Source organism: Trachypithecus francoisi, unplaced genomic scaffold, assembly GCF_009764315.1.
Source record: "Trachypithecus francoisi isolate TF-2019V2 unplaced genomic scaffold, Tfra_2.0 Lachesis_group6, whole genome shotgun sequence".
Classification (NCBI taxonomy): Eukaryota; Metazoa; Chordata; class Mammalia; order Primates; family Cercopithecidae; genus Trachypithecus; species Trachypithecus francoisi.
Genome location: NW_022681471.1, coordinates 101,459,494 through 101,478,015, shown reverse-complemented (window position 1 = coordinate 101,478,015; position 18,522 = coordinate 101,459,494). Strand labels below are relative to the sequence as shown.

Genomic DNA, 18,522 nt, shown 5'->3' with positions numbered 1-18,522 from the left:
AAAGGGGCCATTTTTAATTTCCATTTGTGATGTTTTTAAGAGTTTAATAAAATAATTTTCTTTGAGAAAAATGACTGATTATCATCTGTCTTACAACAGAATAAAAAATGAGTGTAGTCAATAATCCTCTATTATCTTGTAAAGCAGTGTTACTTTTCTAAATAAAAGTAGACATTTATAGGCTTGGAAACCCTCGCTGTTACAAATGGCCCGAAGCTTAACATTCTTCATACCTCTGGAAACTTGTCCAAGAGGTAACTTTTTTTTTTTTTTTTTTTAAATAAGATCTCATGACCATCTGCCTTTGGATCCTATAAGGTGCTACTTAATCGTACAGCTTCCTGGGCCCTAGTTCAGCCTAAATAAATCAGAATCTCTGGGGATGAGGCTCTGCAGGTTCCATGTCTATCAAGTTTCTCATGTGATTCTTATGCATAGTAAAAGTTGAAAAATTCTAATCCATCGGACCGCAAGAAAATGCTGTCAGTTTTTCTGTCTTCTGGTTTTCACAACTAGGAGAAGATGACCCTTTCTTTCACAGATAAGCTTTGGCTTTCCTCATGGATCAGCTAAATAAATTAACAGCTTTTAGTGGCAGCAATTTGGGGGCTCTTAGAAAAGACTTGCACCTATTGTAGTCTAGAGAAACATATGAGAAAATAAAGGATCAAAACTTGCTGTACTTTATCCTCTGAAAAATGTGGTCAGATATGAAAAAGACTCATGGGTTTTCTGGTTCTTTTATCACTCTGGGAAACTTCAGCCATCACTTTCAACATTTCTTCAGTTCTTCTGGCATCTTCAGGAGAAACTTCTTACTTCAGGAAAATATGTCTTTTAAAAAGACTTAAACTTAAGACCTAGGACCATAAAAGTCCTAGAAGAAAACCTGGGCAATGCCATTTAGGACATACGCATGGTCAAAGGCTTCCTGCCTAAAATACCAAAAGCAATGGCAACAAAAGCCAAAATTGACAAATGGAATCTAATTAAACTAAAGAGTTTCTGCACATCAGAAGAAACTATCATCAGAGTGAACAGGCAACCTACATAATGGGAGAAAGTTTTTGCAATCTATCCATCTGACAAAGGGCTAATATCCAGAATCTACAAAGAACTTAAATTTACGAGAAAAAAAAAAAAACCACCACATCAAAAAATGGGCAAAGGATATGAACAGACACTTCTCAAAAGAAGGCATTTATGCAGCCAACAGACATATGAAAAAATGCTCATCATCACTGGTCATTAGAGAAATGCAAATCAAAACCACAATGAGATATCATCTCATTCCAGTTAGAATGGCAATCATTAAAAAGTCAAAAAGCAACAGATGCTGGAGAGGTTGTGGAAAAATAGGAACACTTTTACACCGTTGGGAGTGTAAATTCAACCATTGTGGAAGACAGTGTGGCTATTCCTCAAGGATCTAGAAGTAGAAATACCATTTGACCCAAAGGATTATAAATCATTCTGTGATAAAGACACATGCACATGTATGTTTATTGCAGCACTATTCACAATAGCAAAGACTTGGAACCAACCCAAATGTCCATCAATGATAGATTGGATTATGTGGCACATATATACCATGGAATACTACGCAGCTATAAAAAAGGATGAGTTCATGTCCTTTGCAGGGACATGGATGAAGCTGGAAACCATCATCCTCAGCAAACTATCACAAGATCAGAAAACCAAACACTGCATGTTCTCACTCGTAAGTGAGAGTTAACAATGAGAACACATGGACACAGGGAGGGCAACATCACACACTGGGGTCTGTCAGGGGGTGAGGGGCTAGGGGAGGGATAACATTAGGAGAAATACCTAATGTAGGTGACGGGTTGATGGGAGCAGCAAACCACCATGACATGTATATACCTATGTAACAAAACTGCACATTCTGCACATGTAACCCAGAACTTAAAGTATAATAATAATAAAAAAATAAGGTTGATGATATCTAAGGTAAAATAGTGAAGTGAACTTATAATTTTGTATACTGTGTTTTTTGTTAGAAGCAGTTTTTAAAAATTGATAATCAGTAATCAAATTAGGTGATTACTTTCTCCTGTTAAAATTATCATCTGTTAATATTTACCCCACTAAAAATTATTTTTTGTGTGTTTTACAGGAACTACACTGCCTCCTAAAGGAAATGTAGATATCTCATTGTTATTTATACCCAAAATTATGAAATTACACAAAACAATGGTTATTATTGAGATGACAAAAGCAAATGGAAAATATTGGCCTATTGACAATTTTGATGAGTTGGATGTAGAATCTAAAAGGTAACATTTAAATAAAGACATTGAAGGAAAGTAATTTTATTTTGACAGCCACTGACATGCTAGGTTTCTTTTACATGTTATACATATATAATATCAAGCTCATGATTTTATATTCTCTGAACTGTTGAAATTCATATGTTCAGAGGAGGAAAATATATTTGTTATATGGATATATATAATGTATAGAAAATAATATATTTATATACATACATATCTAATGGTTGATTTGAAGCTCAGATGATGAACAAGTTTAATCTTAAGTATCATTATCAGTGAATCAAAGTCAGAGACATACAACGGGACTCCTTTCTGACATGGACAATAGTGACTGCTAACATAATAAGTAATCAGTATACGGAGGACAACCGAAAACAGCTTGTCTGAGTGAAGTGAATTCATGATACTGGAATTCACACTGTGCCAGGTGGATATGACATCCATCATATGAAACTGCCATGACTAGAGGTATTCTGCCATTGCCGGAATGCCAGTTACTTGTATCTTTCTTGCTTAGCCGGAAATTAAGCAAAATTCAATAATGGTGCAAAATCTAAATGTGTTCTCTGTTCTTATAGTTTAATTAAATGATAGTCTGGAAATCTTAATTAGAAATAAATTTTTACTTCGTCCTACATGTGCGTATTTCTTTCCTTCATTTTTTGCCAGTTCTTTACCGTGGACCCATTACTATCCATTCTACCATGCATTGTCACCACTCTTATAGTCAAGATTGGCTACATAAATTGTAATTCTCAGTGAAAAATGAGAATGAGCAAACTTAATAGTTTGTTCAAAAACTATTGAGAATTTCAAAACAGTTATAGGAATGCATTAAACAAGCTTGAAGGCCTTCTAAGGATGGGATATTATTCTTTTGCATAAGCCCCACGCTCAACCTGTCTTGCCTGCAATGTCTTGCATTTCATTTGAATGAAAAAAATCCCAACTTCAAAACTGATCATAAATTTTAATTAATTAATTAGTTTTTTAAGATGAAGTCACACTCTGTTGCCCAGGCTGGAGTGCAGTGGTGTGATCTTGACTCACTGCAATGTTCGCCTCCCAGGTTCAAGCAATTCTCCTGCCTCAGCCTCCCAAGTAACCAAGATTACAGGTGTGTGCCATCACGCCCGGCTAATTTTTGCATTTTTAGTAGAGGTGGGTTTTCACCATGTTTGCCAGGCTGGCCTTGAACTCCTGACCTCAAGTGATCCACCTGCCTCAACCTTCCAAATTGCTAGGATTACAGGCATGAGCCACCATACCCAGCCTATAAACGTTTTCTAATAGTGCTGTGCTCCTAGTGGTGTATGATGCACCTAAAATATTTGGACAAGTAACCCCTTTTCTTTTAAGTAGTATCCTCCAAAAGTAAATGCCTCACAAAATTCTGAAGTACTGTACTTCATGGCAGTTTTTGTTTTGTGCTTTGCCCATCCAATACAGAATAGATCCCAAGAGGGCTGTAGTACCTCTCATTAAAGTAGGGAAAAAACTCTTCAATTTTAACTTATATTTCGTGATGGTTTCATTACAGTTTGCTTTGTGATGATTTCCCAGGGTTTGCTTTGAAATGTTTATAAAATCGGTATTTGCAGAAAATGTTCTTTCTTTCATCAGTTTCTCTCTACTAAAGTCTAAATTTACAAGCTTTACTAAAATACCATAAAGTTAATAAATAATAAGCTTTTTGTTAATATGGATTTTCTCCTTTTGTTCCCTCTTAATATTTTAATTTCTAATTAGTATTATGGGAATCGACAGCAAAGAAATCCAAGCAATACACTGGATATACCCTATTGTTGGACTCCCACTAGCACCACCTCCTAAATCTCCTCCAAGTAGGTATACATTAGAGTCAGAGAATGCCAGAATTCTTACAGACCTTAGATATTCTCTATTCCCATATCTTCTTTGTTTGAAGTCCAGAGAAAGTAGGTAGTAATGTGAACAGTCCTACTGGTGGGAATTCTATGACGTAAACATGCTCTCCAATGTGTCCAATGAGTTTTCCACAAAACCACACTATTTCTTGTTGCCTTCCTGTTGGTGAAATGCAGATATCAGCTAAAATTAAAATGAAATTAACTTCAGACTCCTTTATTCCACAGAGCTCTGCACTAGATTTGTAAGATTCTCGGGTATACTTGCTCTCAAGTCACTTTTATGCATCCTAGTTCGGCTTCTGTGTAACTCGGAATCTCATCTAAGAACTATGCTGTGGAGATGCAGATCCCTTTATTATTGTCTCAAGCATAAAACTTTATGGTGTTCCCCCAAACCAGTCAGAATGTACTGAAGTTTTCAGGAAGGTTTATTTTGCCACAATAAACACAATATAAAATCTCTGCCCTTAAATGCCTTTCTTTTTCTCATTGACCTTTTTTTATTTTTATTTTTATTTTTTTGGCCTGGACATACCCTAGACTTCTCTAAAGTTTCTGTGTGTTCTCTTTCCTCAATACTCTTCTCACTTCTTTTGCATTCCTTGATTTTCCCATTTCCTTCCCAGGATCAGCCTAAGAAACAAAATTTCTCTTAGGTCACTAGTGATACTTAGTATCCAAACCTCTTACCAGGCTCTAGATGGCATTCTGCATCACTAAGATGCACTGAATTGCTCTGCAAAGCAAAGGGATATTTATTCTGGATCTCCCCCTTTAGCAACACAGATGAGTTGAAATAAGTCTTGAAATTTTGTTTTATCTTTCTCCCTCCGATACCAATCTTTGTAAATGAAAAAGAGTTAGATTTCCACTGATGTAATTACATCACCACACTTAGAAAGAAGAGACACTAGTAAGTTTTGCTTGTAAGTAAGTAAAGCATTTCCCCAGGTACACTGGTTATAAAGGAAGATCAAGACTACATGTTTCCTTATGTAGTTTAATTTGAGCTGGAGTAAAAATCCACAAATATAGTAATACCTTTGACCACAAATGTCATTTATTTTACTTGAAACATTTTTATTCTTGACTTTTAAAAATCAACACATAGATAAATATTTTAAATATTCTAAATTATCTTCAGAATGTTTCACAAACATGTCATAAATTTCTTTTATTTCCTTCCAGAAGGTAGTTAATTGTATACTTTCCATAGAGCTGAACTGCTTAAAATTTATAATACACAGTCATCTGATCAAAGTGATATAATAAGCCCTAGACAGTTCTCTGTTGGAATGCTAATAATACTGTGCTCATGTCTACTGCAGACAGATTCATTTTATCCAGATTAAAGGTTTAAAGCCAAATTTTTAGTCAAAAACCATGCTTATGAGAACACGAAAACATAGATGTCTTGCAAATTTTTCTTCAAAGACGGTCTAGAGCATTTTTCTTTGAGTCATTTTTCTTGGTAATTACTTGATTTTTTAATTAAATGTGAGTTCTGTAAATAGCTTGTGTTAGATTAGCCCAACCTATAGTAGCATTAGTGTTCAGAAGTAGAATGTGTATTAGTTATTAAATCATTTTCCCCAAAATCTAAAATCTTTGCTGGTGATTATTTTTATCTACACATGCCCTCAAAAGGCAAGTGGGTATAATTTTATAAGTACATATCATTCACTTTCTGTGTAGTCCATTTTTTGTTCTTAGTAATATCAGATATAACCTACTGCTTTCCCTGCTCACCTATATCATTATCAAAGTTTATTATTTCTTTTCTTTTTTATGTATCTGTCACTCAAGTTATTCTCAAACCCAGGATACTTTTTTGTTCTTTGAGCCACATTTTCTCTTTGTGCATTCTTATCTACTACTGTCTATTGGGCCAGATAATTGGAAAAACGCTCTGCTACCTGTCACACTGTAAAGACAATGAAATGAGAATTCATTGTGATTGAGTGATCCATACATTGCCAGAGCACTAATTTCCTAAGGACCTCTAAGACACAACCAGTGACATGATACTAATTGTAACTTTCATAACATTAATTTCTGATTTTATGCTTTGATACTGAATATAGCTATAACCAGGAAAGCTTGTACAGTTTTTCCTAGCCATTTTAATTTATATATATTGGAATTTAATACATATAAAATATATTTATATATACATATTTAATTCTGTACATTAAATTAATATGTAATCACATTTAACTGGAACTTTAAATCATTATAATTTTACTTTTATGTGTTTAAAAGGTGACTTTTATAAACTTAAAAGTAAGTCAAAAATAATTTTAAATATTTGAATATGAATTTCAGGATACATGTAAAAACATAATGAATCTAATAGGAAATATTTTTAAAATATTGCAAAATAAGGGTTACAGAACTTATTTTTAAAAATTATTTGAAGACATTTTCTATAGTATTGTTATAAAAGTAAAGTTTAGTATTATCACAATGAACATATATTTCAAAAGGGAAAAAATGCATGCATTTGCAATTGCCCCTTGAGTTATAGATCTAACTACATCAGTTCCTGAATCAAATTTCTATATCCTAATATAATGTTTTATAATCTAGTATATATCTTACAGATTTATTTTCCTGTGCTATTTTTACATAGTCTTTAATATTCATATTTTCTTCCCGAATGTTAATGAATGTAGATATTGCATGAATGTGTGTGTGTCTGTGTGTATATGGCCAGATACAATGACAAGTCAAAGTATATTAAAGGAAGTTTTATTTTTATGACATAGTTCATTTTCTTCTATCTCAAGAATGATCATATCACCTACAAGTCAAATTAACTGGAAATATTTCTCTCCTGTAGTTGTCATACAGTGTCAGTCGAGAAGCGGGTAGAAGAGAAGGTGGAAATCATACTGAATGCTAGTTTTTTCGGACTTAGTCCTACTCCAGAACTGACAGAAGTTTTAGTGATTCCAAGAAGAACTTCACATTCTTTTTGTGAGGATCCCAATGGTAAGAGAACTACGGTGGTAGAAAAAAAAAGAAAAGAAAAGAAAAGAAACACTTAGTTTCCATGAATTGCAGGTTGCTGATTGTGCAATTATATTAAGATCCATGTCCATTTACTTTTCATTTCACTGCTTATTCACATAGTGCTTAAGGTGTGTGCAGTTGTTATGTGTGTTGTTTTCATGTAGCTCAAAAATAACAACAGTTACAGTTATCACTAGATTTATAAGATGTAGATTGTGATTCCATTAATAGTGAGGAGAGAGAAAATTGTAGTAACTATAGTTTCCACTTCCCCTCAACTTTATTTTTTTTCTTTTACTCTTTCTTTCTGACTTAAGGAATATGATAATGCCATAAAATGCAGCTTTAAATTTAGAAACAAAACCTTGAGTAAATTATTTTCTTATTTAAAGAAATAGAAAATGAACATAAATTAGATATAATATCCAAATAAAGTTTGTGTAATAATAGTAATGCTCCATGTATTTACTGTATATTCCAGATATGTATATAAGAATTTACTATCTTGGGCCAGGCGTGGTGGCTCACGCCTGTAATCCCAGTACTTTGGGAGGCTAAGGCGGGAGGATCATGAGGTCAGGAGTTCAAGATCAGCCTTACCAACCATAGACCAGCTGTACCAATATAAAAAATTAGCCAGGTGTGTTGGTGGGTACCTGTAATCTCAGCTACTTGGGAGGCTGAGGCAGGAGAATTGCTTGAACCTGGGAGGCAGAGGTTGCAGTGAGCCGAGATCGCGCCACTGCACTCCAGCCTGGGCAACAGTGAGAGACTCCATCTCAAAAAAAATAAAATAAAATATCTCAATTTAAAAAGCCAGGCGCGGTGGCTCAAGCCTGTAATCCCAGCACTTTGGGAGGCTGAGGCGGGCGGATCACGAGGTCAGGAGATCGAGACCATCTTGGCTAACACGGTGAAACCCCGTCTCTACTAAAAATACAAAAAATTAGCCAGGCGTGGTGGCAGGCGCCTGTAGTCCCAGCTACTCGGAGGCTGAGGCGGGAGAATGGCATGGACCCGGGAGGCGGAGCTTGCAGTGAGCCGAGATCGCGCCACTGCACTCCAGCCTGGGCGACACAGCCAGACTCCATCTCAAAAAAAAAAAAAAAAAAAATCAAAACAATTTAAAACAGGTTATCTAATTCTTCAAATATGTGGTGTTTTACTTGAAGTAAATATATGAAACTGAGTGGTATCAGCAACAAGGGAAAATAGAGAGTTCTAGACCCTCCAAACACCCACAAACACACCAATTCAGCAATAATTCCCTTCGTAAGACAACAGAAACTAATTGAAAGTTTCTTGCACTTCAGGAGAAACCAGAGTTACCAAAGCCTTTAGGGAGATTTAGGGCACCCTCTTGCCAAAGACCCTGTGCTTGGCAAAGGGTCTTCTCATGACACATTGGTCTTGGCAATGATTTCATGGATATAACATCAAACGCACAGACAAAAAATAAAATAAAATAAGTAGGACTACATTAAACTTAAAAGCTTCCTCACAGCAAAGGAAACAATCAACAGGGTAAAAAGATAACATGTGGAATGGTAGAAAATATTTGCAACCCTATATCTGATAAGTGGTTAATCTTAAGGAGCTCCTACAACTCACTTAAAAAAAAAAAAAAAAAACTAATAATCTGATTCTTAAAATAAGCAAAAGACTTGAATAGACATTTCTCTAGAAAAGACATATGAATGGTGAAAACTGTATGAAAAAAGTTCAATATCACTAATTAGGAAAATACAAATCAAAACCACAATGAAATATCGCCTCACACCTGTCACCATGGCTAATGTCAAAAAATAAAAAAGCATTGTTAGGGATGTGGAGAAATTTGAACCCTTAAATATTGTTGGTAGGAACGCAAAATGGTTCATCTGCTATGGAAAACAGTCTAACAGTATGAAAGATCCTCAAAAAATTAAAAAGAGAATTATCTATTATCTAGCAATCGCTCTTCTGGGCATTTATTCAAAAAAAAAAAATTGAAATTGGGAGTTCCAAGAGAGGTCTGTATTCCAATGTTCATTGTAACATTATTAACAATAACCAAGATATAGAAACAACCTAAATTTATGTCCACAGATGAATGGATAAAGAAAATGTAGCATATACCGTCTTGAAATAATATTCAGCCTTAAAAAGGAGGAAATTCTACAATATACAATATCATGGATGGACCAAAGTGAAATAAGCCAGTCACAGAAAGACAAAACTACATGATACCATTTAATATGATAAATTTAAAATACTCAATCTCATAGAAGCAGAATAATATGGAATAATAGTTGCTAAGATCTGGAAGGGAGAAGAAATGGGAAGTTGAACATTGGGTATAAAGTTTCCATTGTACTAAATGCATAAGTTCTAGGGATCTGTTGTAAAACATAGTGCTTAGAGTTAACAATATTGTGTGGTGCACTTAAAACGCACTTAAAAAATATTAAGAGGGCAGAACTCATGTTACAGTAACTGTAACGGAAGGTAAATAAATGTTTATACATATAAACCATTTTAACATGTTCTTGCTACTTTAAATTGCTTAAGTTGTACTCTTGTCAGGTTGTAAACTAAAGAAATTGCAATTCTGATCGTATACATTGATTATACTTATTACCTAAAAAATCCACTTAACTCCTAGATAATCAGGGTCTTGAAAGAAGGTACCAACATTGTTTTGGGAAATTTGAAAATCATATTACGAGAGCAATCTCTCTCAAAATAGCTCTTGAAAATATACCTTATGGCTGGGCGCGGTGGCTCACGCCTGTAATCCCAGCACTTTGGGAGGCCGAGGCGGGCGGGTCACAAGGTCAGGAGATCCAGACCACGGTGAAACCCCGTCTCTACTAAAAATGCAAAAAAAAAAAAAAATTAGCCGGGCGCGGTGGCGGGCGCCTGTAGTCCCAGCTACTCGGGAGGCTGAGGCAGGAGAATGGCGTGAACCCAGGAGGCGGAGCTTGCAGTGAGCCGAGATCGCGCCACTGCACTCCAGCCTGGTGGACAGAGTGAGACTCCGTCTCAAAAAAAAAAAAAAGAAAAAGAAAATATACCTTTTGATATGGCTCTTATTTTACTGCCTCCTTATTTTCCATGATGAAAAACAATATTTACTATTGAAAACAACTGTAGGGAAGTTTTGCAGTCTTATCTCCATTCGTCATTCTCTCTAAAACAGCTTTTGTTTTCTCTGCTCAACACCACCAAACTCAACAAGCTCATTCATATTTTGGCTAACTACATTTTAATTTGTGAATCTTTTTTGTTCTCCTGATGTATGTCCTACTATATAGAAGAATAGACCAGTCTTCTCAACTTTAACATATTTCTTTCTCTATAGTGCCTAAATATTTAAAGAAAGTAATGGACCTCATTGTCTCCTTAAAGACATATGGCAATAACTTGGTTCCTTTCCCCTGCCCTTATTCCAAAGGTGTAACCAACTCTCTACACAATCTGTAATTCTCTCTGCTTGACCCTCCTTTGACGCCTTTTTCTTTATGAAAGGATAAATCTTACCAGAAAGTCTGAATACTACTTTAGTCTTTAGTATATGCAAAAGCAGACTAGCTCCTTTCCCACTCCTGTGCAATTTAATCACAGTTTATTCAGCACATTAAGAATAGGAGTCATGTTGGCCATGCAGTCTTGTACTTCCTGTTGTCTCCTAAGTCCCTCCTAGTGGAAATTAAAGCACTACACTGAGTGGCATGGACTCTGATAGGATTTTAAGAGTGATAATTAATTACACACTTGTCTTCTCTCATCTGAGTTTGAAACTAACTGAGAGGCAGATATAAAAATAAAGCAGATGGAAATCAAAGTGTTAGCTTTGTTAATTATACAAATGAATTGGAAAATGACTTGGAACTATGGAGAAATTTGGGCTTTTTAATACCTTCCAGCAAAATTGAGTACATTCATGCCATACTGGCCAGTTGTGAACTCCTTGCAGGAGCAAACAACTTACACATGAGCAAGTAGAAGAAGGTGTGAATCCTGGAATCAAGACATTGGGGAAGAAAGAGAAGGGTACGCTCACCTGCTCATGTTCCATTCCTTCACTCAAATTCACTGATCAGATATGTTCCTTTTCCACCCGTGGCAAGTCATCATGAAGGAGGCAGATTGAGGCTGAGATATTTTTCTCCTGTACTTTTTCCCTTCTTGAGAATGAATAGACCTCATTATGTAAACCTGATAAGTAGGAGATAAGAATTCCCAAAATTCCCTTCCCATTATCGTCATCATAGAATTTCTCTGAGTCACATAAAACTATCAAGCTTCATTTAATGAAAATACAAGAACCACTGTGCTCTCTTCATCCTTACTCATGACACATACATTTAAGTAAACTGGGATTGATTGCTTTCATATCTTTATCATTCAGCAACAATCCAGCAAGCATCTTTTCTGCCAGATATTATATTCAGCTCCAGAGATACCAAAAGTAGCAAAACACATACTCTGTTGTCAAGGTTTTCAAAAATATTTATTCAAGATGATAAATCTATGCACCTGTACTATTTAAATCAATTGGTATTGTCCTATTGAAATATTACTATTCTTGGATTTTTAGACTGTGTTTTGCAATGTCACTTCTATAAGATTACAAATTACTCTGTGAGCAAGATTTCTCCTATAAGTGTATTTCTTCTTCTTAAGTACCTCCTGGTCCATGCATTCTTTGTAATTCTCTGTGGATTAGTTCAGTGACTTTCTCGGGGCTTTCTATCTGAAAGTAGTTTTAGTCATGCCCCTTCATTTTATTTCCCAATTGTTCTATAGCTCAAGACTGTTTTTCTTTGATTCATCTGTTGTCTTTTTTGTGTGTGATGTTCTGATTTGTGTCTCATATGTGTCTCATTTCATCCCAGGCCAGTCATCTTCCTGTATCGTATTTGCCTGTTGTTCGTAAACTCCCATGTCAGGTCTGGTTTGGCCTGTAATCACAGACAGCTCCTGAGAAACCTGTCATTGTTCCTCCTGTGACCTCTTATTGACCTCCTGTCCTTGATTCTTTGCTCTGTTTCTCTTCACTTCTTTTTTTCTGATCAACTTACTTCATTCAGCCTTCTGTCCTGCTTACTGTAACAGGATTGCTCTTGAAAAGACTGCCAACCTTATCCAGTGTGTCTAATACAGCAATCATATTTATATTCCACATGTCACCTGCATTTACCAGTTGATCAAGTTGAAGTACTTTCTGCTCTTGACTTTCATGACTAACCTTATTAATTTATTATCACACTGGTTGCCCCTTCTTGATTTCTGTTGTTTTCTTTTCTGATCTAACTTTTTGAGTGCCCTAGGGCTCTGCTCTGAGAGCCACCACATTCTATGCACAAATTATGTCCTGCGCACTTCCAGACGGTGAAGCTAATGGTGCTAATGGTGCTAATGTGCTTCTTCAGCAATTGTGCCTTATGACAAGCCTGCTATACTGAGTTGTAAAGTCTTAAGTCAGACTGCTTGGGTTCTTTTATTTAGTATTAATCTTGAATAGAGTCTGAAACTTGATGCTAATCACTAGTAGTCTAGTTGTTTTCTGTTATTCTTAGAAGTCCCACATCTTCACCACACCCTGCATTGTCTCACTCTTTTCTACTTTTCCTACTTCATTGCTTGATAAACTCCTCTCACCCTCTCTGCTCTGCCCTCATAAGTTCTTTCTCAAATGGGCCCAGCTGGTTTTCACCATGAACAATTCCTGCAGTCTGAGTAATTCCTGCAGGCTGCTTTGATGAGTAGAAGGAATTTCCCCCTCTCTACATCCAGCTAACCTTGACTCATCCTTCAGTTTGGTGTGTTGGTCTCTTCCTCTGGAGTCCTTGGCAGTGATGTTCCCAGGACCTATGCTCTCATGGGATCCTCTGCTTCTCCATGGTAGCAGTTATCACAGTAGTAATTTAAAAACTAGTTGTAGCATTAGCAGTTATTGTCAGTTTCTTCCTCTTGACCATCAGCTCCATGAGGACAAGAATTGGATGCCTCATGTCAATGAAAACCTTCATTAATATTTGCTGAATGAATAAAGAAATGAAAATAGAAATAATAAGAAAAACATTATGTTTTTAATGTATGTTTAGGTGTTGGCTGTGGAAACAAAATTATTTGCCCCTTTTTCATAAATTTAGCCATAGCTAGAAAGTTTCCCTGAGGTAAAAATTTATAGGTCTTCATCAGCAGTTCATGAAAATATATACAGAAGGGGAGATAACTGACAATAGAAGTGCTTTGAGAAGGCAAGCATTTTAACTATTTTATATCATAATATAGAAAAGTCTATTTTCAGCTGATAAGAACTTCAATCACATACAAAAACATTTTTACACCCCCTAACACACTTTATATTATGGATATGAAAAGCCATTTTTTACTGTATATTCATTAACTAATTTTTTGTGGCTATAGTTATTCTAAATACTTTTCTTTTAACATTTATACTAGGGTTAAAAGTTATTTGTGCACCACTACTACAGTATTACATTATTCTGCATTCATATATATATTTACCTTTACCAGTAAGATTTATACTTTTATATATTTTTATGTTGCTTTTGAACACCCTTTCATTTCAGCTTGAAAAACTCCCTATTAGTACATTTTATAAGTCAGGTCTAGTAAAATGACAAACTCCTTCAGCTTTTGTTCATCTGAGGGTTTTTATCTCTTTTTATTTTTATTTTTATTTTTTGAGACGGAGTCTCGCTCTGTCGCCCAGGCTGGAGTGCAGTGGCATGATCTCGGCTCACTGCAAACTCCGCCTCCTGGGTTCAAGCCATTCTCCTGCCTCAACCTCTGGAGTAGCTGGAGCTACAGGTGCCTATGACCATGCCCAGCTTTTTTTTTTTTTTTTTTTTTTTTTTTTTGTATTTTCGGTAGAGACAGGGTTTTACTATGTGAGCCAGGATGGTCTTGATCTCCTGCCCTTGTGATCTGCCCTCCTTGGCCTCCCAATATCTCTTTGTTTTAAAGGACAGATTTGTCAAGTGTAGTATTCTTGGTTGGCCTTTTTTTTCTTTTAGCACTTTGAATGTGTCGTTTCACTGTTTCCTGTCCTGCAGTGTTTCTGTTGAGAAATCCACTGATAGTGTAATAATAGTTCCCTTGTATGTGATGAGTCAGTTTTCTCCTGCTGTTTTCAAAGTTCTATTTTTGTCTTTGACCCTTTTTGACTGCTCCATAGACAGAGAAGGGGTATCCCATAAGCAGAGTGGCCCAGAGTAGCCTGTCTTTCACTTGCAACAATTTAATTATAATGTGTATTGGTGTAGGCCTAGTGCCTGGGTCTGTAGGCAGATCTGGGGCCATTACTGGGGACACATCTGGTGCCTGTGTCTACAAGGACAGGCCTGGAACCAGGGTCCGTGAGGGCAGGCCCAGTGCAAGGATATATGACAGAGTTGGCTTCTCCCTTTACTATTCCCTTCCCCTGTTTAAGAACTCCTGGGCTAAGGGGATGTCTCATCACTGGGCCGAGAGGCTTGGATTCTGGATCAGCACAGCTGTAGATCTGGTCAATTCATGATTCTCTGACCTCTCTTCCAAGTTCCATATGCAACAAACTTTTTGATTTGTGAGTTGGGCTCCTTACATATAACTGGAGAGTAAGTTTAATACATGTTTGTACCTCTCATCTACATGCTAGTTCTGGATTTAAGATATTTTTCATGTGCAGTGTTCAAAAAACTACTATTACTTTTCTTTGGTAATCTACTCATTAAGAAAATATTTGTTCATCATATTGTCTGTATACTCCAACACTGAAACATGAGAAACAGTTTTTGTTAATCAAAATATACCAGAAATTGAAAATTCTGCTCTAACAGTTTGAAATGCTGTTTCAATATTGTTTCAACTTAATTCAAAGCAAATTTTAAACGACTTTTTCATAAGTTTTAAGTCTATAGGTTTTTAATACATTTATTAGATAGAGTAAATGTCATTACTTTCATTAGATAGTTAATGATTATTAATTTCCATGTGGCCTTTTGTTTTATAGAACGGAATTATAAAGATTTAAGAGTGGTGAGAATTGTCTTCTGTGTTTATTTTTATATGCATTCATTTATTTATTAACTTATTAACAAAAATATCCTAAGTATCATTATATGCCTGATAATGCATTAGACTTTATAGACACTAAGCTAAATAATATATACCCCCTTCCTTTCTCTAAATACCTGTGCATCGTTAGTCTTGACAGGTAATTGATATTAAATCTATGCATATTTAATTAAATTGAAATATATTTTAATCTTGACTTTCCTAGAAACTCCTAAAATACATGAATTTGAGTATGAAATTCAGTTTGAATCTGAAGCTATGAAGTCTAAGTTGGAATCCTGTGTAGCTGTATATTTGATTGATAAAGCTTATGATGTTACGGCTGAAAGGATAACATTTATCTTCAATCTGGTATTCACACCAAAGAAACCATTGAGGTAAATCTACTTTCCTCTTTTTTATTTAAACAATATTATTACTCTTTTAAATGTATTAATGTTGATTTCTCTTTTTATTTCTCAATATTTGAATTGCATTACTTATTTGATATTATTGAGAGAAATATTTTGAGTTAGATTACATGTAGCTACAAAAAATATTCTCATGAGAAGAATGTAGTCTAAATGGTTGAAAATCTAAGATATTCCTCAAGAATTATGACTTCCCTAAGGTCATTAGTGTATCACATTAATGAAAGAGAAGAGTCGTTTTGTAAAATCTTTTTTTAAAAAAAGCTGACTTAGCGTTGTCCAATAGCAACATGGTATTTCTTGATGTTGCTTATCAGAACCAGTTCGAATGATGCAAATGCCTAAGCTATATTTTACATTGCAACTGCTTTCATTACATTTTACTACTCAATACATAACATTACATATTCCTTAGTAAGATATAAGTGAATCTGTGTGAAGGGTGGCCTTTAGATATCTGTCCTCTGGGAAACTTCATCCAGCGTCATTATATTTGCTTTTTGGACACCTGTTACGCAGCATCTGCAAACACTATATGATATTTCACTATGAAATAGGTCTTTATTTGTGTCTAAATGCAGAGATACTGATGAGTACCATGACATACACAAAGTACAGCCGGGCAATGAAAAAACAATTGAAAATGTTGTTTGTTTTTAATGATTTCTTTTTTCTTCTCTCAACTTTTGTTTTAGATGCAGGAAGTACATGTATAGGTTTTCTACATGGGTATTTGCACTCAGGCAGTGGGCATAGTACCTAATAGGTAGCTTTTTAACCTATCCCCTTTCCAACTAGTAGTTTGCAGTGTCTGTTGTTCCCATGTTTATGTTCACAGGTGCTCAATGTTTAGCTCTTTCTTATAAGTGAGAACATACAGTATTTGGTTTCTCATTCCTCCCTTAGGGTTATGGCTTCCAGCCCCATCCATGGAAGGAGGACATGGATGCATGCAAAGGACATGGTTTCATTCTTTTTTATGGCTGCATATTATTCCACAGTGTATGCATGTCATATTTTATTTATTCAATCCACCATTGATGGCCACCTAGGTTGATTCCATGTCTTTGGTATTGTGAATAATGTGACAATGACCATACGAGTCCATGTGGCTTTTTGATATAATGATCTATCTTTCTTTGGGTATATACCCAGTAATGGGATTGCTGAGTCAATTTCTAAAGTTCAACCTTTTATTTGATGTAGTCATACATCTAAAGTGGCTATGAATATGTAGGTTGATAACTAAAAGATACCAGGGTCATCTTCAGGAAGTAGCAGTAAAATCAAGCTACAAGAAGAGAGTATACCATATATATTGACATTTTCTATGTTTGTATTTTCTTTCATTTTTCACAGTTTTCTATGTTTGTTTTTGCACATTTTGCTTCATATGTATTCATATAATGACATGGAAATTACAGCAACACTAGAAAGAGAACAATGTTATTATTTGTGAAAATGGGCAGAGCCAATGTGAGTTTATACTCATGAAAATATTGTGGATTTAGAATATCTTGGTGAATATTTGAGAAACTAATTTAGGGCAAAATTTTTTGATGATTGATAAATTTCTGTGAGTGTTGTGTGATGTTCTGATATAGCAATTCTATTTTGTGCATATATGCATATATTCATTTACTATGATTTCTTCTTTTGTACGTACAGTCATGCATCACTTAACAGCAAAGATATGTTCTGAGAAATGTATCCTTAGGTGATTCCATCATTGTAGAGTGCATTTACACAAACCTAGATAGTATAGCCTACTGCACACCTAGGCTATATGGTATAACCTATTGCCTCTGGGCTACAAACCTGCACAGGATGTTACTATACTGAATAATGAAGGCAACTGAAACACATTGGTAAATATTTGTGTACCTAAACACGGAAAAGGTACAGTAAATATACAGTATTATAATCATATGGAACAACCATTGTATGTACAGTTCATCATTGACCAAAATGTCAATGCAAGAGAAACAAATAAGAAAAATCAAAATTATACCAATAGCATTGAGCTATGAAAAGTAACAGGAAAATAATTATACCATGCTTTACCTAGATTAATAAGTGAGTACTAAATTCAATTCTGCTCTTTTTTGTGGGCAAAGTTAAAAAGAACATTTCTGTGTTTTGATAAAAAGAAAATATACCATGTTTCACAACAGTGAATACTAGGTAATTTTGACATTCATCTTTTCGCAGAATACAGTGTTGTGCATAATAAAAATAATAATCAATATGCTAAATGATGGTTTTACAAAAGAAATGCAGGAAAGTTATTTCTGTGGGCCTTTTTCCAATAAAAATCAAGGGTCCAATACAAAAATGTATGAGAATAATGGTTAAGACTGTAATGAATCAGTCTGAAGATCCTAATTTAACAGGTCGAAACACTTTTTTAAATAATGAAATAATAGATATCATTTGTCTTATGGTATCTTCAGAAATACTAATTACCTTAGCTTGACATTTTCCTAGAACTTTTTACCTGCTCAAGAGCTGAACAGAATGAGAAACAAAGTTCTATTTGAGAGTTTGTGGGTGGCAACTTAAGAAATATCACACATATGCATTGTTATGAATCTACAGTATTGATCATAAAATGGTTCACTGTGTCATCCATGACATTGTGTGATCTTCTCCTGAAGGGTCCCACGTTTTGACTCAGCAACTTCTCATTAACTCAAAGAAGTCATTTGCAGAATAGGATTGTTCAGCATTGTTCATTTGAATCTGTACATTAATTTATCAAAAGTCATTTAACATCTACAAAAGAGAAAAAATCCCTGCACTTTAGGAGTGTATCATCTAGTGACAGTGACAGATAACAGA

At 35.1% G+C, this 18,522-nt stretch overlaps 1 protein-coding gene across 1 annotated transcript in view; it reads left to right on the top strand.

The window, feature by feature from the left end:
- Positions 1-18,522, top strand: part of CFAP47 (cilia and flagella associated protein 47) — a 480,485-nt gene that overhangs the window by 435,701 nt on the left and 26,262 nt on the right. The window contains 5 exon segments of the mRNA XM_033201412.1: positions 2,138-2,297; positions 4,044-4,138; positions 7,026-7,043; positions 7,046-7,177; positions 15,477-15,648. Of these exon segments, the coding sequence (XP_033057303.1) occupies positions 2,138-2,297; positions 4,044-4,138; positions 7,026-7,043; positions 7,046-7,177; positions 15,477-15,648 (577 nt within the window).